The sequence below is a fragment of the Lupinus angustifolius genome, chromosome LG17 (assembly GCF_001865875.1).
Source record: "Lupinus angustifolius cultivar Tanjil chromosome LG17, LupAngTanjil_v1.0, whole genome shotgun sequence".
NCBI lineage: Eukaryota > Viridiplantae > Streptophyta > Magnoliopsida > Fabales > Fabaceae > Lupinus > Lupinus angustifolius.
Window position 1 is genome coordinate 1029814 of NC_032025.1, and position 26458 is coordinate 1056271.

Here is a 26458-nt window from a genome sequence, read left to right on the forward strand (position 1 = left end):
TATTTTTCAACTAATCACAGTAAGTTACACATTTTTAGGGTACTAATAGGAGTAATCTCTCACAATATGGGTAAAAAACTAATTTTTTTAGATTCATGATTATTCATCTCAACAAATAACGCTCATATAAATCGGACATTTGATATTTAATTATCATAAAATTTAACAAGAGCCATACACCTTGTTAATAAGCTACACAACCGAGATATAAAGCTTAGTTCTACATTTTATCTACTACATGTTAGTAATTAAAGGTATGCGATAATTTAATTTTCATAAAAAAACATTTTAGAGAAAGTGTAAAAATTAGTGAATATACTACAGCTGGATGACAGTGGGAAAAAGCTGAGTAATGGATACAAGCTACAATTGTACACTCCAAATTATTTATTTAAATAGATAATTTTTTATTTTATTAATTCATTATTTGTTATTTCGTTTGGTTTTTAGAAATTTCAACTAATAAACACAGTCAAACTGAAACCGCTACAAACAAACTTGGGAAATTAAATAAAGAAATTATAAAAATTGACTAATTGAGCAAGATCTTTCCATTCACAATGTTATAAAATATTGTATTAAAGACCAAATAAAAGGAAATAAATAATATTATATAGAAGCCGCCAAATGAATGTGATGTAAATTTAGGCGCGTTTTATGAATTGAAGTTCCCGCTACTTCACTCTTCAAAACACACTCCTTTATATACCTCTCTCATTCTCTCTCTCTCTCGCTTTACACTGTGATTCCATTTCTTAACGTGATGGCTAAACGAAAAACAAAACAACTCTCCGCTGAAGACGACACCGTTTCGTTGAATCAATCTCAACAGAAGAAGGCTAAGAGCAAGGCCGATTCCTCCGATTCGTGCTCCGCCGACATCGCCAATTTGGTTCCTTCTAAGCGTAAAACGGCCAAGACCACCACCGTCAACCCTGACTCGTGTTTCGTCGGAAAACCTATTCCGGCCACCGAGGCTCTCGCGAAATGGCCCCACCGTTTTCCGTCCAAGGTATTAACCTAATTCATAATCCTATTCTGTTCAGACTTTTCGGTTTTATTTTATTTTAATTTTTAATTCTTTTTTGTTCTCAGGGGAAGAAGGATTCAGGTGAAAGCTCAAAGAAGTGAGTTTCTCTAATTTGTTTATTTAACCGTTTTTTTATCGCGAGATGAGAAATAGATTTTGATGCAATTTAAATTATATGTGGCTTGTTGCAGAGTGACGAGTGAAAACGGTGAGTTCAAGGTTAAGAATCATTTCCGTCAAGCTAAGGTTGAAGGTGTTTTGTACAATCTTTTTGACAATGCTTATGTTAAGGTATTTCTCTACTTCTTGTGAAACACTATCATGCTAGATTAGAATCCGTGCATCTAAAAAATGGCGTATTAAACGTTGAAAATTTGAGTGATAATGTTCAATATTATTATAACCACACAGAATTATTGGTTTGGGCACATTTGTCACTTTTTTTGTTTATTTATTTTTACTCTGGTGGGTCTTTTATATGAAGTAGAATTTATGAGAGACTGAAATTTAGCTATTATGAAATTTTAAACTTTTTAGATTTCTTGAAGTAAGTCTGAGGAAATAGGAGAATGAAGGTAAATAGCAACTTTTATGATGGTAACCAAATGAGAAATAATTTCTGATTTTCATTAAAGCTGCATAATAAAAATCACATTTTTAGAATATTTGTTTAAAAGCTTAAACAAACCCTTGATAAGTTATGTTATGAGTTATGAATTATGAGTGTTGTATTCATTTATTCACATACAACTTGCTACTCAGGCTGAGGATGACAAACCTGATTATATTGCACGGATAGTTGAGATGTTTGAAACGGAAGATCATGAGCAATATTTCACAGCTCAGTGGTTTTACAGAGCTGAAGACACGGTAGAATCACTTAACTCAACTATATTTCAATAGTGTTTCTTTTACCTTCATTCTTAATTAACCTTTTTCATGGCTATCGATTTTGCATTCTGGATGTACAGGTTATTAAAAATCATGGGGATCTTATTGACAAGAAACGTGTCTTTATATCTGAAGTCAAAGATGAGAATCCACTTGATTGTATAGTGTCCAAAGTTAAAATTGCAAGAATCACTCCAAATGTATGCACATCATACTCACTTTCCTTTGTGTAAATTTATTGTTAGTTAATACTCGTAATTTGAATATCACAGATGGACTTAGCAAAAAAGGAGAAAACAATTGGTTCTTGTGATCTCTACTATGATATGAAATATACTATACCATACCTAACATTTTCTAACCTTGACGATGGTAAGAATTTCTATCATTATAAGGCCATCTATATATAATTACCTCATTATCATTTTTTAAGTCAAATTGGTTTAACATGATACTCCAGAAACAACACCTAAAGTAGAAAGTGACACTTCAACAATTTCAAGTGAATCCGGATCAAATGGCTTTGTTGATGACATCAATATGGTGAATGGAGAGGCATGTAAAAGTGACAAAACTGTTTTGGCCGAATGGTCGTTATTGGACTTGTATTCCGGCTGTGGAGCAATGTCCACTGGCCTTTGCTTTGGTGCGTCAATATCAGGCATCAAACTTGTCACAGTATGTTTTATAATTGCATCAAGCAACTTCTTTTATTACAATGATTTCTTAACCCATTTGGTTTATCCTAACAATTTTAAATCAATTTATTCTGATGAATTTTATGATGTTTTTAATTTTCACATCACAGAGGTGGGCTGTTGATATTAATGAATATGCTTGCAAAAGTCTCAAGTTAAATCACCCTGAAACACAGGTATGGTTTTGTTTGCATCTTGCAGTGGATACTTGTTGTATCTTAATTGTTATACTCAAATTGTTTCCTGAATGTCAATCAGGTGAGGAATGAGCCAGCAGAAAACTTCTTAAGTCTACTGAAAGCTTGGCATAAACTCTGCGGGGACTTCAAATTGTTAGGAACAATAAGGTCCTACCCTGATCCAGATATGGATGATGATGAATCTAATGATGAAGTTGAAGATTTGAAGAAGGAAGCTTCTGAAAATCAATCTGACTCTGAGGAATTTGAAGTGGAAAAGTTACTTGCTGTTTGCTATGGTGATCCTAACAATGTGAAGAAATCAGGACTGCATTTTAAAGTATGTTGGCTTTGAACTAACATAATATGTAGAGTAATTTACATATTTAGCTTATGTTTTATTAGTAGTTGTTTAATCACGCGATGGTTCTTTGCTATTTTTCTGTGACAATTTTAAGTTTTTGCTTTGTTTACTGTTTTAATTTATCCATTATTCATCACTGGAAAGTTTGGCTCCATATTTCTTGAAATGGGAATTTATCCATTAGTGTTTTTTTCCTGTTATAATCATTCAGGTGCGTTGGAAGGGGTATGGTTCGAGTGAGGACACATGGGAGCCAGTTGATGGCTTGAGGTGTGCTCTTGTCATCAAAATATTTATTATTGTTCTCTTTACCTTAGCTTTCTGAAATTATTTTCGTTTGCCACATAATCTCTTAAGCCAAATTTCATCAAAATTCTTACCGTGGTCATGTTTATACTAGTGACTGTAAGGAAGTGTTGAAGGATTTCGTGGAAAGAGGATATAAGAAGAAGCTATTGCCTCTTCCTGTGAGTCTCTAATTTTCATTCTTGGATAGAGTTAAATTCATTGCCTCCAAGGCTGCAATGGTTTATATATTAATCAATTTTCTATTACACCACATTGGTGTAGGGTGATGCTGACTTTATTTGTGGAGGGCCCCCATGTCAAGGGGTCAGTGGTTTCAACCGCTTCAGGAACACAGAAGCTCCATTAGATGATATAAAAAATAAGCAGCTGCTTGTTTACATGGATATTATAAAATTTCTGAAGCCAAAGTATGTTCTCATGGAGAACGTGGTTGATATTTTAAAGTTTGCTGGTGGTTTTCTTGGTCGCTATGCTATAGGGCGTCTTGTGGCGATGGATTATCAAGCAAGAATGGGAATGATGGCAGCAGGGTCTTATGGCCTACCACAGTTCCGTATGCGAGTTTTTCTTTGGGGAGCTCTTCGTACCCAAGTAGGGCTATCATTAAGTTATACTTCTAGTTTCTTGTATGTTTATGTTGAATATTAATGGTTTAAAGAGAATGTCTTTGATTTAACAATGTTTTTTATTTGTAGAAATTGCCTCCATATCCATTACCGACCCATGAGGTGGTATCCAGAGGTTTTGTACCCTCTGAGTTTGAAGTAAGCACTGTTTACTTGACATGTTCCTGCCATTTTCTGATCATAGCATTGTGTTCTTTGATTTTAATCAATCTGATGTGGCAATTATCATGATGCAGGAAATTGCAGTTGCTTATGAGACTAAAGATACATGTCAGCTAGGTGATGCTCTCTTTCTTGAGGATGCTGTATCAGATCTCCCTCCTGTATGTTCATTTTGCTCAGAAGTACACTTTAAATGTGTTGTAATGATATGTAATTTTGATTTCATTTCTTGCCCTAATTTTCAATCTTCCCATCAATTAGGTTGGAAATGATGAGAGCCAGGATGAAAGGAAATATGGGACTGCTCCCCGTACAGAGTTTCAAAGATATATCCGACTAAAGAGAAATGGTATGCTTATGTTTACTTTTGAGTTTTGAAGCAGGCTTTATTTTGTTTATTCTTTGCTTTGCTGTTCCAAATCTAAATATCTAAGGTTGAATATTTTATGGTGCTCTATATTTGTGTTTAGTTTTACTAACCTAAACAAATTCACAGGATAAATGAACAAAAACAAATATGGCGTCCTTTTATTATGAAATGGTGTTGAAATTTGGATCATTAATCAATTATTGACGTATTATAGATGTTCAATAAAAACTTACCTTATTTTTACTCTGTTATGATATTTACCTGCAGTTTCATGCTATCTGAAAATATCACGTTACTTTTTTCTATTTAACCCTATAATGCTACTTTACAGCATTGATATTGCCTAATTTTATGTTTTCTGATTTGAAGAGATGGTGGGTGGTATGCATCCTTCTCAAAGCAAAGCAGGTAGAATTCTGTATGATCACCGTCCTCTGAAATTGAACCAGGATGATTATGACAGAGTTTGCCAGATTCCCAAGAATAAGGTACCATAACTTGACCTGAGGGTGTGGTGCCAGTAAAGTTTTTCTTACTTGTGCTAAGTATATATTGGTGTTTCTTATCTTTTCTTAGGGTGCAAACTTCAGAGATTTACCTGGTGTACTTGTGAAAGACAACAAGGTTGAATGGGATCCGAAAATTGAAAGAGTATTACTAGCATCTGGGAAGCCTTTGGTAAAGATCTTGCTTTTGCACCTAATCTTGTGGACATTTGTCTAATATTTCTCTCTCTAATTTATATATATATATATATATATATATTCTGTTCATGTTTAGGTTCCTGATTATGCCATGAAATTTGTTCGTGGTACTTCTTCAAAGTAAGTTTTATGCATATTATCTGATTGTGGATATTGTGTTTGGTGTCCCCTCTCTTTTCAATCAAAATCCCTAATGCATCTGTTGTTGAAAAAACAGGCCATTTGGTCGTTTGTGGTGGGATGAGATTGTGTCAACAGTTGTCACAAGGGCTGAGCCTCATAACCAGGTTATTATTCTCACGTTATTAATAATAAATTATTTGATAAATGAATGTTATTTGTGTGGTTTTATCTTAGTACATATGTTTGCTTTGTCTGATAAGGTTATTATTTTATTGTCAGGTCATTCTCCACCCTGCACAAGACAGAGTGCTTACAATTCGAGAAAATGCAAGATTACAAGGTTTTCCTGATTGCTATAAACTTTGTGGGACTATCAAGGAAAGGTATGTTAAGCAGGATCACAAATTAGAAACAATTAATAATTTACTGGCATGGAAATTCATGGAAAAGATTGTTAATGTGTATTTTTTAAGGACAGTTTGAGTTACCATGTAAGATTACACATAAATTCAATGTTGTAACTCATTTGCTTTCTTGGTGTTGAATGTTGCCATATTTTGTATTCAGGTACATACAAGTTGGAAATGCTGTGGCTGTTCCTGTGGCTCTTGCTCTAGGATACACCTTTGGTTTGGCCTGTCAAGGATTATCAGATGATAAGCCTTTAACAACCATCCCCTTTAAGTATCCAAGTTGTCTTGCTCTTTCTTCATCTGCTCCAATTCATAATAATGATGATTGATTCTTATACTTGAGCTTATTACCAATTGCTATGTAAACTTTTCAATTTTTATTCGGAGAGACCATTTTTAAGTTATGAGAGTATTCACTTCAAGGCAGAAGAGATGAGTGTATCACTAATATGTACTCTTATTCTGTTATGTACAATGATTCAAAGGCTTGATGATTGATAGCGTTAAAGCGCTCATTGTGGTTTTTACCATGAGATGTATGACTATTTTTTATATCAGTAAACCATTCATTGTGCAAATATGTACTCTTATTCTAAACCCTAAACCCTACAAAATTGAAAAACTGAATACTAAGTGCCTACACGTGAGTTATAATATTCTCTCTTAATGTTTTGATGAGAAGTGTCAAGTTTAAGACCCTGTTATGCCGTTATGCATCAAATCACGTGCTTAGCAGAAGTGGTGGCTAATGAAATCCAAGATAATATTGAATGTGAGCGTAAAATATGTATGGCATAAATGATTAGCCACAATATTGAATCTAAAATGGCATTGTTTATAGTAATAATAATAAAAGAATGAAGGCGTTAATTCATGATATAAATCTTATTACATGTTAGGGTGGACAACTATTGGTGAATCAATGTGGGTCGGTTAGATATTACATGAAATGTTACTTAGACGGTCAGAAATGTGAAAGAATTCTTAAACTAACAAAATGTTTGAATTTATAAATTCAAGAATTCGATTCTTAGAAACGACATTTATTCAGAGGGGTTGTCATGAATCCCGAAAGAGATTAATTCTTTACCTAAAAAGGTGAAAGAATGTCCTTAATAACACTAAAAAGGATTTGAAATGCTTAACTCATTCTCTCTGCCCTCCCTCTTCTGGGTCCCCCCAGCTAACTTGTCCTATGCTTACCACATGCACACATGCAATGCTAATTATTATTTTTTTGTCTAGTTTAATTATTGGGGAAATTTATGGTTATGCATATTTCAATGAAGTTGATCACTTTCACGGGTTATAAGTATCTTAATAAACTAAACTAAACTATCCATGTTACTGCATATTCTTGTATTTTAGAACCAAAATATGAAGTCCTAGGTATAGCTGTTTTCTATGCTATAGATATGAATTTTTCTGCTAAATTCTACCAATTAAACCATGCTTATTTAATTAACAAGACCTACAAACCTAGCTGTAATTTCTGCTAAATATGCTGAGGATCACTATAATAACTTTTACTATTTATGGCACACTAGATCAATGCTTGGCTTCTATAGAAAAATGTTTAGACACACATGCAATCAATGAATTGAGGAAAACATACACAAATTCCTCATCGGATACATTACATTACATGGCCAACCAATTGAGCCATCCATTGCCAGTGTAAGCATTGTCTCTATTATTAAGTTAGCAACATATGATGCCCCATTTTGCATCACATGGAGATAACACTTATGTTACAAATGCATGCCACACCAATGCAATAGAGCTTGAAGGGTACACAGAACAATATAAAAACTTTTATTGTTGCAATCAGCTTAAATTATTATTGATAGTGGAGGAGGGATCCACTCACTCCTATCTTAGCCATCAATTCTAGAGAAATCCAATGATTTTTAATTCATGAGTAGATCTAAACCATTATATATTCATAGAATCGATGAGTAGGATGAAAAGTAAGTTTTAAAAACTGACTTGTGGAGTAAGTAGATCCTGACTCTTAATCGTGATGAACAAAATTAGAACATGGCATCTTCATTAGCTAGCAAATGAAGCTCATTAGCTCTCTGGCATTTTCATTAGTGAAGATGGTATTATGACTATGTGCTGACAAGCATAACGTGCACCCTTTTATTAAAAAGAGATTAACTATTATTTTAGTCCTTAAGAAGAGATAAATTAATTTTAAAAAGAACTAAATTAAGAAATGCTTATATCAAAATTCAAAAGTACTAGATAGTTTTATTAATTCAAATATTTTGAAGTACTGCAATACTATGATGCAGGCAAATATTTAAATGAACATTTTAATGGAAAGATCTGAGTTTAATTACTATCTAAAAAGTTCCCAATTCCCAAGCTACTATGCTGCAATCAGGGAATATGATTCTTAGATGCATTGATCTTGAAACGTAATGTTGCTTAAGCTGCAAATTAGTGCAGAATAACACAAAAGACAAACAGAATCAACTTCTAATTAACCTGTACAAACAAAATGTGATTCCTATACATGCCCCTTCACTCTTTAGCGTACCCTTTTTAACATAAATTCATTAAATTGTATACCATGATGTTTTTTACTATTCTAACATATCAATTTCCAAGGTAGATAATGAATTATCATGTTTGATTCCCCTTTTGTCTCCCAGCAAGTGCACTTGCATTAATTACAACATCTTATGATTTCCTTTATTCATAGCCACTAGTTCAGACATTAAATTTATCAACTTGTAAAAAAACATAGCTCATATGTCCCCTCAATAACATCTTAATGTTTGCCTATGTTTCAGGTCTATCATGAAAACTTTTGGCTACAGCCACTACATCGTTCAATGTAGCCAACATTATTATTTAAATCCATCAACTACTTATATATATACCAACGAAATGTTGGTCTAATAATGTAAGATTCTGATAAATCTTTAGGATGACCAAAAGATCAATGATTTAATTCTTAAGAGCTACACTTGTTAGGAGAGATAACTACGCACCTCGAAATAAGTTAGTTCCTTATCCAAAAGGGTAAGAGATATATTTAATAGCACCAATTCAGTCATAAACATGATATATTATTTAACTGTGATTGAGAAGATGGAATTATTGATGGATAACTATGTTAACCACAATTTTGTCAAAGTTCTACGTTGCTCATGTTATGGCCATTGGAATAATTAATAAAACCACTAGAGCTACCTAATTGGTATCACATGCACACATATGACATACCCAAAATAAACAACATTAATATTGCATCACCAAATTTTAGGTTCTCCTCCTAACCATGTTCCTAATTCCTATAAATAGATTGAACCAAGTCTAGTTGTAAATCAAGTATCCTTGTATTAGGAAAATATTTGAAGCTTACAAAGAGAGAAAAAAATGGAAGCCATTTCTAAATTTCCATATACACATCAACCATTAAGGTCTATTAGTTTGCCCATAAGAGTACACCCTTTTTCTCAAAGAGTTGAAGCACTATTGAACCATCTCAAACCTCATCATTCACAATCACTTTCAAGCAATATTTGTTTGGATTCAGAGACAATTCAAAGTGATTTACTTGTGCTTTCAGAGTTATATAATTGCATGGAAGAACTCTTTCATTCTCCACAGACTCAACAAGCTCTTGTACACTACCAAGATGGGAAGCTAGTAGAAGATGCATTAAGTGGCTCAGTGATATTACTAGATGCTTGTGGTTCTGCAAGGGACTTATTAATGGTTCTAAAGGAACATGTACAATCACTTCAATCAGCAATACGTAGAAGAAAAGGAGATTCAAGCATTGAAAACAGTATTTCTGCTTATGATAGCTTCAGAAAGAAGGCTAAGAAGGAAATTTCTAAGCAATTTGGGAAGCTAAAGAAAATGGAAAACAAAGTAAATTTCAATATTTCTCTCATAAATCAAGATCAACAGCTAATATTTTTAGCCAAGGTTCTAAGAGAAGCAAGCAACATCACTATATCTATATTATGTTCTCTTCTACTATTCATGTCCATGCCAGCACTAAGAATTTCAAAAGGGTCCTCCTTGATCTCAAAGTTAAAGCCTATAAGATTATTTTCTTCACAAAAAGAACAGAAAAACACCATCAATGGGGTTGCAGATCTCAACATTGCACTAAACAAGGGTGAAGTTCAAGGAGCATTTAGATTGTTAGAGACATTGAATGTTAGTATTGATGGATTGGAGGGTGGAATAGATTGCATATTTAGATGTTTAGTTAAAAATAGAGTTTCATTTCTGAATATGCTAGCTCATTAATTAGTCTATAATAATGAGTAAAGTAGTATAAATCATCAATATTATATATGTAAATGTGAGAATGATCATGTACTCCGAATTTTAAAGGATTTGCTCTCCATAAATCAATACATGCTTGAAAAGAGAGCATCATGATTCAGATTTCTATATATATATTTTTCTCAAAATTTCCATACTACTTTTGTTCATTCCTTTTTATTGTTATTGTAACTTTTTGTTGTTGAATATGATAATTGAATGACTCGAGACATAGCCCAAACCTGTCTCAATTAACTTCAGGTAATGAAAAATTAATAAAACGGATGAAGTCTTAATGGCTCTATAATTTCACACTAGGTTCTATATTCCCCAAGCACATATTTATTTTTCTACAAAATCTCTAGGAGTTAGTTTGGGAGTTGAATTTTGGATGGGAAGAAAGGGAAATGAAAAACTTGCGAGTCATCTTACAAGTGTATTTCATAGCCCTCAAGCCTTCTCTTTCCCTTCCTTCCCCTCCAAAATCCAACCCTCAAACTAATCCTAAGTTTCTGCCATTTTTGGGATTCAAGTACATTATAGCCTATTAATTTTTTTGGTACATAAAAAAGGAAAAAAACAAAAGTCAAGGAAAAAAATCTAAATCTAAAAATTCAGACATGATAATAGGAGCGAAAATCCAAAGTTGAAGACCAGAGCCCGAGGGAGCACCTAACTTACATTGGAATAAGTAATAACACATTTTTTATACCATTTTATTATGTTTTCTTTGAATAAAAACACATCCAATCACTGAGCCCAACAATTCAAGATCGAGGCCCAAGCCCATCTTGTTACTGTAGTTCATATTTAGAGGGCTTCTATTCTTAATGGTCTCAACAACTCAGGTTCATTGTCCAAGCACTTCACACAATTTTTTCTACTCATTTCTCTCCCCTTCATAAAAGAAGGGCCTTAAATTGAACCATATATGTTGTTTCATACTTTGTATTATTTCATGTGCTATAGTCTCATATCAAAATATAATAAATTTAACTGATTATAAGTGAAGTTTTTCACACATAATTTTTTGTTGTAAATACTTGATATGTGCAACAAACTTATAAAATGATTAAATTTGGGACATCCAATTTTTTCACCTCATCAAGTAATTTATAATTGTAAATACAAGAGGTTGGTAGGCAACATATGCAAATGGTTGATAACATTATACTGAAGCAAAAAATTGCCATTAGTCATGTATTTATACTGTCTTTAAAATATCAAACAAGCGTTGATTTAGTGGTGGAAGGCTTCGCTATATTGTCTTTAAGATTAGTAGTTCTTTACTCAAAAGAGTTAGAAATACCCTTAATAATGCTAGAAAAAATATTGTCTTAAAATATGCAACTTTGATATAAATTACAGCATAATGAAAAAATGTAAGCAATATCATTAAATTTATGTTAGGAAGCAGAAGAAAGTGGTGCTAAAATGTAATGTGGTTGTAGAATATGCACCGTACGTACCTCAAAATCTATCAAGATAATCACATAAATGAAAATGTCAATAGGATTTAAACAGATCAAAGAAACTCAGCAGCAACCAACAAGAAATGAAAGAGTTGGTAAAAACAAGGATTAGTTCAGACATGAAAAGAATACATGTACCTTAAACTACTCTTAACACTTAAAATTGATCCATCATTTGGTTCTCTTAATTGCAACAAAATTATCAACAACTGAAATTGTTGTCCATAATTGTCATATCCGACAAGATCCGGTTATAATATATAGGGCTTATATATTAGTTGATGAGTAATGTGGTAATGTGGCAGAAGCAAAAGTAGCAGCATTTTAATATTTGAAAGATGAGATATGATAGTGTAATAATGTGGCAACAAAGGAGGCATTGTAGGTGATGACTAATGAGGTTTTGTGATTGCCAACATTAGGAAGACATGCCAGTTATACACCTTGATTATATTTCACAACCACTATGTTCTGCACAATATCACATTTAATAAACCATAATGTTGGGAAGATATGTGACAATCTCACCAAACTCAAAGAAAAACACATGCTTGCAACATGTTGATTAAGCTTTGTGAACTGTATTGCCTATTTTTTTGGCCAATAGGAATCAATCATGAATATGAATAGCTTGTATATAAATAGAGAACCAAGGATTTGGTAATAGCACATAAACATTGAGCTTAGTTTTCTTACAAAGAAGCAAACATCTTAAACAGAAACATATATACTATGGCGAATAAGTACCATGCTCGCTCAAATAGTTTCCCTTCTGCATCTCATCCTAGCACTCTTAGAGTTGAGGAGGAGTTGAATAACCTCAAGAATTGTGAAGTAACATTTACTTCCACATCTGGGTCAATTGGAAATGCCTTGTTCTTGATTCAAGATTTGTATGTTTGCTTGGATGATCTTCTCAATTTACCATCAACCCAAAAGTTGATTTCTCACTATAAAGGTGAGAGATGCGTTGAAGAGCTTTTGGATGGCTCAGTGAGACTTTTAGATATTTGTAGCATCACAAGGGAAACCATGTTACAGATCAAGGAAAATGTTCAAGCCCTTCATTCTGCTCTTAGAAGAAGAAAGAGTGATTCAAGCATTGAAAAAAGTGTAGCAGAATATAACTTCTGCACAAAAAAGGTTAAGAAAAGCGCCAAGAAGTTGATCACATCTTTGAAGCAAATAGTTTGATATAAATTACAGCATAATGAAAAAATGTAAGCAATATCATTAAATTTATGTTAGGAAGCAGAAGAAAGTGGTGCTAAAATGTAATGTGGTTGTAGAATATGCACCGTACGTACCTCAAAATCTATCAAGATAATCACATAAATGAAAATGTCAATAGGATTTAAACAGATCAAAGAAACTCAGCAGCAACCAACAAGAAATGAAAGAGTTGGTAAAAACAAGGATTAGTTCAGACATGAAAAGAATACATGTACCTTAAACTACTCTTAACACTTAAAATTGATCCATCATTTGGTTCTCTTAATTGCAACAAAATTATCAACAACTGAAATTGTTGTCCATAATTGTCATATCCGACAAGATCCGGTTATAATATATAGGGCTTATATATTAGTTGATGAGTAATGTGGTAATGTGGCAGAAGCAAAAGTAGCAGCATTTTAATATTTGAAAGATGAGATATGATAGTGTAATAATGTGGCAACAAAGGAGGCATTGTAGGTGATGACTAATGAGGTTTTGTGATTGCCAACATTAGGAAGACATGCCAGTTATACACCTTGATTATATTTCACAACCACTATGTTCTGCACAATATCACATTTAATAAACCATAATGTTGGGAAGATATGTGACAATCTCACCAAACTCAAAGAAAAACACATGCTTGCAACATGTTGATTAAGCTTTGTGAACTGTATTGCCTATTTTTTTGGCCAATAGGAATCAATCATGAATATGAATAGCTTGTATATAAATAGAGAACCAAGGATTTGGTAATAGCACATAAACATTGAGCTTAGTTTTCTTACAAAGAAGCAAACATCTTAAACAGAAACATATATACTATGGCGAATAAGTACCATGCTCGCTCAAATAGTTTCCCTTCTGCATCTCATCCTAGCACTCTTAGAGTTGAGGAGGAGTTGAATAACCTCAAGAATTGTGAAGTAACATTTACTTCCACATCTGGGTCAATTGGAAATGCCTTGTTCTTGATTCAAGATTTGTATGTTTGCTTGGATGATCTTCTCAATTTACCATCAACCCAAAAGTTGATTTCTCACTATAAAGGTGAGAGATGCGTTGAAGAGCTTTTGGATGGCTCAGTGAGACTTTTAGATATTTGTAGCATCACAAGGGAAACCATGTTACAGATCAAGGAAAATGTTCAAGCCCTTCATTCTGCTCTTAGAAGAAGAAAGAGTGATTCAAGCATTGAAAAAAGTGTAGCAGAATATAACTTCTGCACAAAAAAGGTTAAGAAAAGCGCCAAGAAGTTGATCACATCTTTGAAGCAAATAGATAGCAAATTTGGAGTATCACCATTGTTGAGTCAAGATCAAGACCTAGCAGCTTTGATTAGAGTGCTTAGGGAAGTCATTGCAATGAACATGTCTATCTTCCAAACCCTTTTGTCATTCTTGGTATTTCCTTCTTCAAAGTCAAAGGTAACCAAATGGTTGATAGTATCAAAGTTGATGCAAAAGGGTGAAAACTCAGAGAATTCCAATGAGTTGCAGTGTGTTGATGCAGCTTTGAGCACCCTTCTAAAAGATGGTACTAATGTTGATAAGATGCAAGCAGCACGCCAAAAATTGGAGGCTTTGGAGGATGCAACTGAAAGCCTTGAAAACAATTTGGAAAGTGTATTTAGGCTATTGATCAAAACAAGAGCCTCTCTTTTGAACATAATGACTCAATAGAGCTCTCCAAATCCTTTCAATCTTCCAAGTTTTTGAGTTTGTAGGATTGAAAATTTTGACCTAATGAATTTGTACATGTATACAATTAAATACCTATAGAAAAGTTTAGACTCCATATTTTGGTATCTTTTGCAGTTATAGTCATATTTTTATCTAAATAGTAAATACCTTTTGTTATACATGTTCTCTGCCTAAAAAACTTTGATTACTAATGGTGCATAATGTGGTAAGCAAGTGGAGTAATCAGTCATAGCTTTAGGCTTTTGAGAACTTACAAGTAACACTATCAGATAATGAGCAAAACAAATAATTATTAGATATATCATATATGTTTTAGGCTTGAAGAGGATTCAAATCTAGATTAAACCTGCAAGTTTGAAACCCAAATCCTTCATATATCTTTCCCATATAAGTATATAACCAAGTTTCTAAAGTAAGGTTACTGTATCCACAATTCTGGTTTCAATTATGTTAGAGTTACCATCATGTCAGGATTCCTAAGAACGTTTTTCCTCTTTTAATATCATTCCTTTGCTTTCTTTTCTATGAATGAATAAGAATGCAAATGTGTGGAAAAACTAATAAATGATCCAATATCTTCAAATTTTGGGCAGCATCTTGAATTATGCTAATTTTTTTTTGAAGAGTTTTGTAAAGTATAAATATTGTGATATATATATATATATATTTTAAAGAGAAAAACAATGACTAGCTCCAGAGATTCCAAATTCTAGTCTTGTTTCAATATCGCTAAGAGAGTACGAATTTTAGCATATATACTGTTCGAAATACCAACAAAATATTAAGTGTTGGATTCCTTAGAACGATATTTGTTGGAAATGACATCTATATAATTTGAAATAGATTAATTCCTTACCCAAAAGATAAAGAATATGTAGTAATACAAAGAAAACAAACTAGACTTTACAAAGCCTTATTTAAGGGTGTATGTTAAGACTTGAATTATTTGAAAAGCTTACTTTGCCGTATAGATTAGTCTAATAATTAAATATTTATATTTGTTATTAATAACTTCAAAACTTGCATAATTTACTGAAACTTACATGCTCAACACGCTACTCATGCACACGCTTACAATACTTCAATGCTACTAATTCGCCTATCATATTGATTCTGTGAATTGTAATGAACCTATCTGTCACTTCAATTATTGTCCATATTATATGCCACTTTGTGAAAACCATTCTTTAATCAAATTTTGCAGCTCCAGCGCCAATATAGTGAGACATCTCTGAAACACAAACAGCACCAATTTAATATTTTTGAAATATGATAAGTAATGTGGCAGCAAAGGAGGAAATGATGGTGATGAGTAATGATGTATTATGATTGCCAACATTAAGAGGACATGCCAGTTATAAACATATATATATTGATGGCACATAATAGAATACAATGTTGGGAAGATATGTGACAACCTTACCACATTTGAAGGAAATCCATGCATGTATCACATGCTCATTTTGATTACAATGAATAGCTTCTAATGCGTCTATATAAAAAGTGACTCAAGAATTTGTTTTTTTGGGTACATGACTCAAGACTTTGTTAACAAGACATGAACATTGAGCTAAGCTTCCATTGAAAGACAGAAGCAAACATGTTCTAGAACAGAAACATATATACATGGCAAACAAATAACATATTCGTTCATATAGTTTCCCTTCTGTATCTCATCCTAACATTGTTAAGTAGAGGAGGAGCTGACCAATCTCAAGACTTTGGAAGCAACATCCACATCTGAGTCTTTTGGTGCTTCATTGTCTTCGATTCAAGATTTGAATATTTGCTTGGATGATCTTCTAAATATGGCACCAACACAAAAGTTGATGTCTCACCATAGAGGTGAGAAATGCGTGGAAGAGATTTTGGATGGCTTAGTGAGACTTGTAACCAGACTGAGTTCCAACCCTTTGTGTGAGCAAATCTCAATGGCTATGATAGCAACATTAAACTCAGCAAAAAGAGCATTTTGAATCTCAAAATAATCTGCAAAGCAAGCCAGAAAATCACTCTTGTGGTATCTGAAAATAGCACCACCAGTTAATAGAGACGTTTAGTGATTTTAGAATGGTAAACTCCTGAGAGAAGGCTTGGCAAAATAATGACTCAATAGAGGTCCCAAAATCCTTCAAGTCATTGTTTTTGACTAGGATTGAAATTTTTGACCTCATGATTCATGAACTTGTATATTTATACAATTCATTAGTTTTACAATCAAATACAAAGTAAAGTCTATACTCCATATTCTGGTACCTTGTGTAGTTCCTCATATTTTTTTCTTCTAAATAAATACCTCTACATCAAACATTTTCTCTGCCTAAAAGACTCTAAATTAACAATATGTAGAGTTTAGTTTTGATCATATCTCTCTCCCTCTCAACTTTTCGATAAGGAAAAATGTATTAAAATGAGCACAAGGGGTGCCCACCCAATACAAGAAAAAGATCAATTAATGATCTTCTTAGAACTTAGAATGATACAAACTTTTGGGTCCATACACCAATTTGCAAAAGATAAAGAAGACGTGTTGTTTGTAACCTCTCCCTCTCAATTTGTTGTTCTTCGAGACATGTTGATGGTTCTTTGTCCTTTTTAAAATACAAAGAACCAGGTTCGTATAGTTAATACCTTCCCTGAATACTAATAGGCCAGGAACATCAGATAAATGTATTGTTATAAATCGTTACTCCAAAATCCAATCTATTTTCCTTTCTACCACATTTTAATTAAATATCTTTAGAATATTTCTCTTCATAAGGATTTTCAAGTTGAAAGCTGCACCATTATCATTGATACTCAATAGCATCAAATCTTATTTTGAATTTCTTGAATGTGCATAGTTCTGAGTTCTGACAAGTAGAAATAATCATAATAAACCTATGATATGAATATGAAAATTTTGTAAGAATCATTATCTATTGTATATAGCAGTAATAACAGAATTGTGTATTTGATGTTAATGATACTGATATATAAATCTAAAATAAATTATGAATGATAATGATACATTAGCATTAATAAATTTCTAAAATTGATTTTAATACATTAGCATTGGCTGTATGAGATATACATCAAGAATTTAGGTTTCAAACTAACAGATTAAAATATTTGGAAAGATTTCAATACTCTTTCCAATAAGTGAATCAATCACTTTGCTCATTAGGTATTTACTATACAGAAAAAGAAAATATAACTTCAAAAAAATCCAAATATGGAGTATAATCTATTCTTTGTATTTCATTATAAAACTATTGAATAGTATGCATGTACAAGTTTAAAAGGTCAAAATTTTCAATCCCATGTCAAACAAAAAAATTGATGACTTGAAGGATTTGGGAAGCTCTATTGAGTCATTATGTTCAGAAGGGAGGCTCTTGTTTTAATCAAGTGCCTGAATATACTCTCTAAACCATTTTCAAGGCTTTCAGTGGCACCCTCTAAAGCCTCCAATTTGTCACGCGCGGATTGCATCTTCTCAACATTAGTGCCATCACTTAGAAGATTGCTCAAAGCTGCATCAGCAAAATGCAACTCATTGGAGTTCTCTTCACATGATTGTGCACCCTTTTGCATCAATTTTGTAACCCTCAACCATTTGGTTACCTTTGACTTTGAAGAAGGAAAGGCCAAGAATGATAAAAGGGATTGGAATATAGACATATTCATTGTAATGACTTCCCTAAGCACTCTAACCAGAGCAGTAAGATCTTGATCTTGATTCAATAATGGTGATACTCCAAATTTAGTATCCATTTGCTTCAAAGATGTGATCAACTTCATGGCATTCTTCTTAACCTTTTTTGTAAAGAACTTATATTCTGCTACACTTCTTTCAATGCTTGAATCTCCCTTTCTTCTTCTAAGACAAGAGTGAAGGTCTTGATCATTTTCCTTAGTCTCTAACATGGTGTCCCTTGTGATGCCACAAATATCTAAAAGTCTCAGTGAGCCATCCAAAATCTCTTCCACGCATTTCTCACCTCTATGGTGAGACATCAACTTTTGAGTTGATGCCATGTTTAGATGATCATCCAAGCAAATATATAAATCTTGAAGAAAGGATAAGGCAGTGAAAATTGAATCTGATGTGGAAGTGGATGTTGCTTCCCAAACCTTGAGGTTGTTCAACTCATTCTCTACACTAACAGTGCTGGGATGAGATGCAGAAGGGAAACTATTTGAGCGAACATGGTACTTGGTTGCCATAGTTATATATGTTTCTTCTTATTTTTCAAAAGAATTAAACTCAATGTTTTTATACTCTAACCAAGTCATTGACTCTATTTATATAGAAGCTGTTCTTATTCATGATTGATGCACCTAAACAGACAGCACAACTCATATCTCTTAATCAAAGTGAGCATGCATGTGGTACCTGCATTGATTTCCTTCAAAATTGATAATCTTGTCACATCTCTTCCCAACATGGTCTTATATTATATGTAATATTCTCCAGGATATGAAGTTGGTGACTAGTGAAATGGGGTATGAGTTGTATAACTAGCATGTCTTCCTAATGTTGGCAATCAGAAAACCTCATTAGTCATCACATACATTGCCTCCTTTGCTGCCACATTATCCTATCATATCTCAATTATTAAATTGCTGCTGCTTGTGCTTCAGATATGCCTCATTATTATGGACCATGATCTACAAAATTGATTAAAGTAGTTTTATTTCTGTTGTGTATTCCATGTGAATGAAGAAGTCCTATATTGAGCAAAAATTGATGAGTTAAAAAATATATAAGTAGATAGACCCATAAGCTTAATGCCTTAAAGTTTTAGGTCAAAATGTGGTGGTATCAAACCCATTTTTATGCTTCTTTCACTTAGCCCAAAGAAAAAGACAATTTCAAGGTTGAGATACAGAACCCATGACATAAAAAAGGAACAATAATTAATGTGACAGATTGGTTTATTACATTACCATTCAGAGAACAAAATGATAGGCCAATTAGTAGAGCTAGAGTAGTTAAGTGTGTGCACTAGTGGCATGTAGTCTTCAATCTCCATTTCTTTTTAAAGTAATAATTTTATGTTGGAAAATATTATATTTAACACATCACACATTTTAATAATTACTTATTTCAAATATTGTATTTTACTACTCTATTTCATATATATTTTTTGTATTATTAAATTTCAAACAAAATATATAAAAAATGTTCAAAATGGCAATTATATACTATGTATTGTTGGACATTCGCAATATTGATGACAAAGTGGACAATATATATGTGGAGATGCTTGCATATCCCACATTTTGTTGCTAGGGCATACAATTTTTTTGTTCGTTATTTGTCTGGCTATTTTAGTTGTTAAGTTCCCAGATATTTTTATTGGATAATGTGGATGGTCAACAAACTTAGTATTTAAAAAAACTAAAATTCAAATAGATTGTTATATAATGTGATTTTATGCCTAAAAATATTATGATTTATTCTACTTCATATTATTTAATTTCTTTTTATTTTTATTTTTTATTGTTAATCGATGTTGGTGGGCATTCAAATCTTTTTTTACTTTTATTTTTGTTTTATGTAATAGTGTTTTTTTTATTGATAGGCCTGAATCCTCCTGATTGTTATAGGTGGTTTGGCATTGTGGTGGTCTTGCCAAACAATGTTAACTAGGATGGAGTTGTTTGGATAATAATATGGTTTGGCAAAGTTTAATCTTTGTAATTCTTGAATAATGATATATATGATTTTGTTTTTATTACTTCACTTTCTTCTAATGCTAATGGCCAATCCTTAACTTGTCCAATTCCATCATTTATATTGGGTTTAGCCTTTTTCCTTACTAATATATTCCTATGTTTATAGAAAAAAGAAACAAAACTCAAATTAATAATATATATGCATCTTAAATGAAACATGTCGGCTATATGTTACACTTGGTGAAAAACACAAGGGTAATGTATCTAGATGACAAAAAAATTAGTGCCATAAGTACCGTCAAATACCTATATTAAGTATTTACGAAAACAGCGTATGGATAAATACAAGTATTATGATATTCTTCTGGTAGATACTTATATATTTATAAATTTATTTAATAAAATTCATTACTGTGTTTTTTATATATATATAATATACTTTTTATTATTTTACATTTATATATTAATTATTTTATAATTAGTTTGTAATAATTTTTACTGATTAAAATATAATAAATTTTATTATTCATTTAATAATTTATATATATATATATTGATTTTACGAAATATATTTAAACTTAAAATTTTATTGGTTGGTGACATATATCTAATATTCACACGGAAATATAAAAATACTATATGTATGAATATAAGAAAGTAATATATATCACTGTTTCACTGTTTTGTTGATGAAGTTAAACTATAGTTCTTTCCTTGAGTGTGCAGTGTATTTTTGCTTTTTCTTTTAGAAAAGAAAGAAACTCTTTTTCCCCCTCTTAAAACTGTCATACAAGAATGGGAGAAACGCTCCTATCTAGTGTGATTCCAAGTAAAAGTACTCAGATAAATGAATACATCACAGGAAATATCAAGAGACATCAAGGCTTCTATAGTTCTATATGCTAGGTCAGTGTCAGAAAAGATAAAGATAAATGCTCAATTTGCCGAAAGAAAAAAAGATGATGCAAGATTGCATTGGAAAAGAAACAAGCTAAGATACTGAAAAATGACAAAATGTGTAACCTCACTCACTACACGAGTTACACGACACAACTCTAAATAAGGGCAATGAGATAAACCATATAATTATATTTTATGTCATGTAAATAGTAATTGTATAGATTTCTTCATAGTTTGACTCTTTGCAGCACTTATTATATAGTGGCATTACTTTCTATTTTTAACGTTAATAATGCGAACATTTTAGTTTGAATATTTGCTGTAAATTATTATATTTTTTTAGTTTGAAATTATATACAATTAAAATAAATTTTTAAATTTTCAACAACGAAGCATGTAAGAATCATTATGAAGGTAGGGCTCTTAGCATGGAATTCTATGATCATCGGATGAAGATCTGTTGTCTTGAAATCTATCTCAAAATTTGTCTATAATAAATTACAATGAATCAAAAATTGATAAAATTATAAATATTTATTTTTTTAACTCATATAACATAATTTGATTAGTTTGGATAGACTTTAGAACATGCTTTAGAACTACGATTTATCTCCATACATGTCTGGAGACATTACTTGAATAGATGAATTTCTGATTAATGCTTTAAAACTGAAGTGAATATATAGTTTGTCTATGAAGTAATAACTCCATATATTGACAAATATTGAATTGAAGCATTTTCCATTAAAGGCATATGCAACGTACTTTATATAAGCATATAGCTTCTTTTGTACACGATAAGAAGTTACATATCATGCTCTTTTTCTCCATTTTCCTCTTCTTTTCTTCTTATTCCCCCAGCCAAATTAAAGTACACACGTTAACCACACTTGTTAGTATCAGATTCTGAACTCTGAACTCTACTGCTAATACATATATATACATATATATATAGTGCTAGTAATAATACAAATCCACAATTAACCTACATATATATACATACATACATATAATCACTCTTGCAGATGGATACGGAGATGGAAGAGATGGAGATGGAAGAGATGGAGATGATGGAAAATATGGAGTTTGATCCTTATGTGTTACGCAACGATACTCTAGAAGGAAATTGGAATGCAGTTATAGAAACGTACAAAGCTCACTGGAACGCTCAAAAGACATATATAGACGGTGACAGAGGCACTGCGTTGCATGTGGCTGTAAATGGTGGCGTAGTAGATACTGTTGAAATTCTCATAAATGTGATCAGAAAAAATAAGATAGAAAGTGTACTGAAATTGAAAAATGAGAGAGGAGACACTCCATTGCACCTTGCTGCATCAAGAGGATTCAGGAAAATATGCAAACTCATCATTGGACAAAATCAGGAAAGGAAGCATTTGATTAAAGTACGAAATACTTTAGGCGAGACACCTCTCTTCCTCGCTGCACTCTCATGGCAAAAAACTACTTTTGCTTATCTCTTCCAAGTTTTTCAAAATGATATTGTCAATTTGCGAGTTCTTATCAGAGATTCCGATGGTGATACTATCCTTCACTCTGCCATTCGAAGAGAATTTTTCGGTATGTCCTTTTCAAATTAACATTGCCTTGTTTTAAATTACCACTGAGGTTGTTGTTAAAATGGTATGAGACATTGACAAATCTTCTTGATGAAACAAGAAAGATGAAAAAGAAAATATTATTCATTGAAATATTGAATAGATTAAAAAACAAAATTACATTGGATCTAACGGTAGAAAAACTAACTATCCTAACCAAACTAAACCACTCACCTATTTTAACAGTTGTGACTGCAATAACGGTTGTGGTTAATACGATAACGGTTGTGACTCACCTAACCGTTGCAGTATGAACTATTTTGTGATTAAAAAACTATTTTTGAATTTGATGTGGCCTAATACGGCCGTATCATTGTGATTCGAAAATCACACTACAATTATGATATAATGTGATTGCGACAGTAACCACAACAACTACATTGTGGGTGCATCACACCTCAATTTAAATCACTATACATTGAAGATATTCTAAAAACCAAGATATTGCAGATGGAGCAAAATGCAATTTAAATATTACATGAAATCATAGATTATGAACTTATGTAAGTAACTACATATTTTAATTATTGTGGTGCAACAGATTTGGCTATTATAATAATTAAGTACTGTCCAAAACTTCACGACATTCAGAACATGAAGGGAATCACTCCTCTCAAACTTCTTGCAAATAGACCCTCTGCCTTCAAGAGTGGAAGCAATTTGACATGGTGGAGACAAATCATATACTACGGTAAGTGTTACACCATCAAAAAACCACACAAGATTCTTTTTATTTTATAAGGCAAATAATGGTACTTCAAACCCAAAAAACCACATAAGATGATTCTTTATTTATTTTCTTATTTACATGACAAAGGTACTGACATCAAAGAAATAGAGGCACGACCAACACTGGAGCGGTATTATAATAAAAAGGACGAGGTTGATGAGGTCGAGAACATGCACTTTCCAGAGAATTACAGAACATGCTTTGAATTCTTCATCGAATGGTTTGCTGAAAAACTTGGTATTTAATTCATCTCATCATATATATATATATATATATATGCTATATCTTCTTCAACTTTAGAACTGATTGATATTCATCAAATTTTATACAAATATGTGTTCCAACGTAGGAGTTGGGAATTGCAAGATTATTGCATCAAAAATTAAAGAGAGCGAAGGAAGGTCAATGGAAGATGAACATATTATTATAACTATACCCCTCCCAACAAGTCCACAGCCTGAGACATCACAATCAAATGCAGCACAAGGAAAAAAAAATGCAGCACAAGAAAAAAAAAATGCAGCACAAGAAAAAAACAAACTCTCTCGATTCCCACCAAATTATGAAACCATTAGTAGTTTTTTTATGAGTGCATACGTGTATGTTCTTGGTCTTTCAGGAGCAGGTACACATACATACATATATGATAATCTTATATATAGCTTTTGCTTGCTTTGTTACATAATTGGAAGTTTTTGCTTTTGGTTTCATGAATTATTTTAGGCGTAACAGACATTAGGAAGATGAAGAAGAAGCATGTATGGGGTGGTCAACTATTGAGTGCATTAATGGAATATCCATCTGAGTCATACATGGGAAGTGGTGGTGAACCCATTGAACAAAGCGTATACTACTGGGACGAGACCTTCTACGATCTCATTCACCAACGTATATTAATCTTTTCATTTCAATAATCACATACATACTAATTTAATCAAAAAGTATGATACGTGATATCAAGTGTAAAGATTTATATATAATCATCATATTATCTACTATTTATCTAGATTATTATTTGAATGTATGAAAAGAAATGTGTTGGAAGCATATGTGAATTCAAATATTCAATTTTTATGTTACAATAACTTCCTTAATGTTGTTGTGTAGAGGATGAGGATAAGCAAAAGAAGGAGAATGACAAAAAGAAAGAAGAACAAAATACAAGTGAGGAGGAACCTGAAGAAAAAATTGATCCAAAGGAAACAGCTTTTCTGATTGCAGCAAGAAATGGCATAGTTGAAATGGTGAGAGAGATTCTACATAAAATACCAAGTGCCCTACATGACACAACCACAGACAAGAGGAATGTATTTCATGTTGCTGTTAAGAACAGACAACCTCTTGTTGTTGTCACACTTATAAATCATTTGAATAAGCAGAACAAAGAAAACCTTATTGAAGCTGTGGATAAGGATGAAAACACTGTCTTACACTTAGCAGCAGAGCAATTAGGCAACGAAACTGCTTGGAAGATACCCGGTTCTGCCATGCAAATGATGTGGGATATCACCTGGTTTAGGGTAATTATATATACTAATTCACTTTCCTTTCCTTTAATGAATCTCTTTTAACGACAAATACTCTTGTCCCAATCCAACAAGTAATATAAGAATGTATATTTTGAATTGGTGGGGACAGAGAATTGGAACAGGTGATTTCTGCTTTTAACAATAATGACATTACTCATTGATTAATGATTGACTTTTGGTACTATGATGTGATGGAGCAGTACATTAAATCACAAGTGCCAGAACATTTTGTTTTTAGAAGGAACATACGTGACAAAACCTCAGGGGAGTTATTCAAGAACAATCATAAAGAACTAGTGAAGGAAAGTAGCGAGTGGTTGAAGGAAACATCAGAATCTTGTTCAGTTGTGGCAGCACTCATTGCTGGTGTTTCATTTGCTACAGCTGGTACTGTCCCTGGTGGAACAGAAAAAGGAAAACCTTACTTAGAAGATAGACCTGCATTCAAAGCATTTGCTATATCTTCTCTCATTGGACTTTGTTTCTCTGTCACTGCACTCATTATGTTCCTTTCTATACTCACTTCTCGAAAACAAGCCAAAGATTTCAGAAGAAGTTTGCCCCAGAAACTTCTTTTGGGTTTAACTTCTCTCTTTGTATCCATTGTTGCTTTATTTGTTTCTTTCTGCACTGGCCATTTCTTTGTGCTTAAGAATAAGTACAGACAATATGTTTTCCCTATATATATAGCAACTTGTTTGCCTGTGACTTTCTATGCAATAGCACAGTTTCCACTATATATTGATCTTCTTAAAGCTATCATAAGGAGGGTGCCACAGCCTAGTGACAAGGGTGATGGATTATAGAAGTGTTGGTTTGTCTACTACAAATTTAATATCATGTGTGTTGGGTTGGATTGGATTGTTGTAATTTGCATGAGTTTGTATAATTTTTATACGTTTGGATTGTGTTCATTTGTTTCAAATTTTGAATAATAAACTTTTTTTGATATGTATCTCTACTCTATCTCACCTACTTTCTAGTTTCTTTTTTATTGTATTATGAATGATATTCATTCTCTCCCAACAAGTGTTGTTTTGAAGAATCAAACATTTGATCTTTCATTTATAATGGGGATCTAGTAAGATCTTATATCATTAGACCAAAGTTTTTCCCTAATATATATCAATATATCATTTTGATGGGCCAATATATATTTTTCTTAATGGGCCCAGGAGTGCGATCCAGAACACTATAATCAAATTGGCCCAGACTCTAGACACAATAGAAGAGGTTGTTGGATAAAACATATATCCTAGTAAAACCCATATTATATATGATATTACATTCTCGTACAAATCATAAATAGAAAGTGATACTTAATTTAATTACAGAATATAGAGAGACTTTGAATTTGGAGAAAAGATATGATGTGGGAACACCTAGCTTGTTCATATTTTCTAAGATACCATATTGTCTGAAGTGTCCTTAGATTTCCAAGTCAAGCAAAACCTA

The 26458-nt window shown here is 32.4% G+C and overlaps 6 protein-coding genes across 9 annotated transcripts; 5 read left to right on the top strand and 1 right to left on the bottom strand.

Annotated features, from left to right (window-relative positions):
* LOC109331694 (putative DNA (cytosine-5)-methyltransferase CMT1) lies at positions 713-6430 on the top strand. Of its 4 annotated transcripts, none has more exons than XM_019566356.1 (22): positions 713-1012; positions 1096-1127; positions 1222-1321; positions 1793-1900; positions 2002-2121; positions 2194-2293; positions 2382-2455; positions 2492-2599; positions 2730-2795; positions 2878-3138; positions 3374-3432; positions 3563-3629; positions 3733-4062; positions 4167-4235; positions 4334-4420; positions 4521-4608; positions 4999-5117; positions 5206-5307; positions 5410-5453; positions 5551-5620; positions 5736-5839; positions 6024-6430. In XM_019566356.1, exons 1-22 carry the CDS (start codon positions 764-766, stop codon positions 6196-6198), a joined length of 2532 nt encoding a protein of 843 aa, XP_019421901.1. In that variant the 5' UTR covers positions 713-763; the 3' UTR covers positions 6199-6430. The 4 variants fall into 4 exon arrangements, with proteins under 4 accessions (XP_019421901.1, XP_019421903.1, XP_019421900.1 ...); XM_019566358.1 differs by having other exon boundaries at positions 2382-2450; positions 2487-2599; XM_019566355.1 differs by having other exon boundaries at positions 2382-2599.
* Positions 9207-10299, top strand: LOC109331695. Its single transcript, XM_019566360.1, has one exon. It carries the CDS (start codon positions 9263-9265, stop codon positions 10148-10150), a length of 888 nt encoding a protein of 295 aa, XP_019421905.1. The 5' UTR covers positions 9207-9262; the 3' UTR covers positions 10151-10299.
* Positions 11715-12834, top strand: LOC109331697. Its single transcript, XM_019566362.1, has one exon. The coding sequence runs from the start codon at positions 12373-12375 to the stop codon at positions 12832-12834; it is 462 nt and encodes a 153-aa protein (XP_019421907.1). The 5' UTR covers positions 11715-12372.
* Positions 13025-15166, top strand: LOC109331696. The gene has a single exon (XM_019566361.1). The coding sequence runs from the start codon at positions 13683-13685 to the stop codon at positions 14538-14540; it is 858 nt and encodes a 285-aa protein (XP_019421906.1). The 5' UTR covers positions 13025-13682; the 3' UTR covers positions 14541-15166.
* LOC109332011 lies at positions 17729-18770 on the bottom strand. Its single transcript, XM_019566849.1, has one exon. It carries the CDS (start codon positions 18768-18770, stop codon positions 17907-17909), a length of 864 nt encoding a protein of 287 aa, XP_019422394.1. The 3' UTR covers positions 17729-17906.
* On the top strand, positions 22154-25924 carry LOC109332010. The gene is made up of 7 exons (XM_019566848.1): positions 22154-22706; positions 23286-23435; positions 23562-23711; positions 23824-24099; positions 24198-24362; positions 24582-24994; positions 25204-25924. Exons 1-7 carry the CDS (start codon positions 22163-22165, stop codon positions 25807-25809), a joined length of 2304 nt encoding a protein of 767 aa, XP_019422393.1. The 5' UTR covers positions 22154-22162; the 3' UTR covers positions 25810-25924.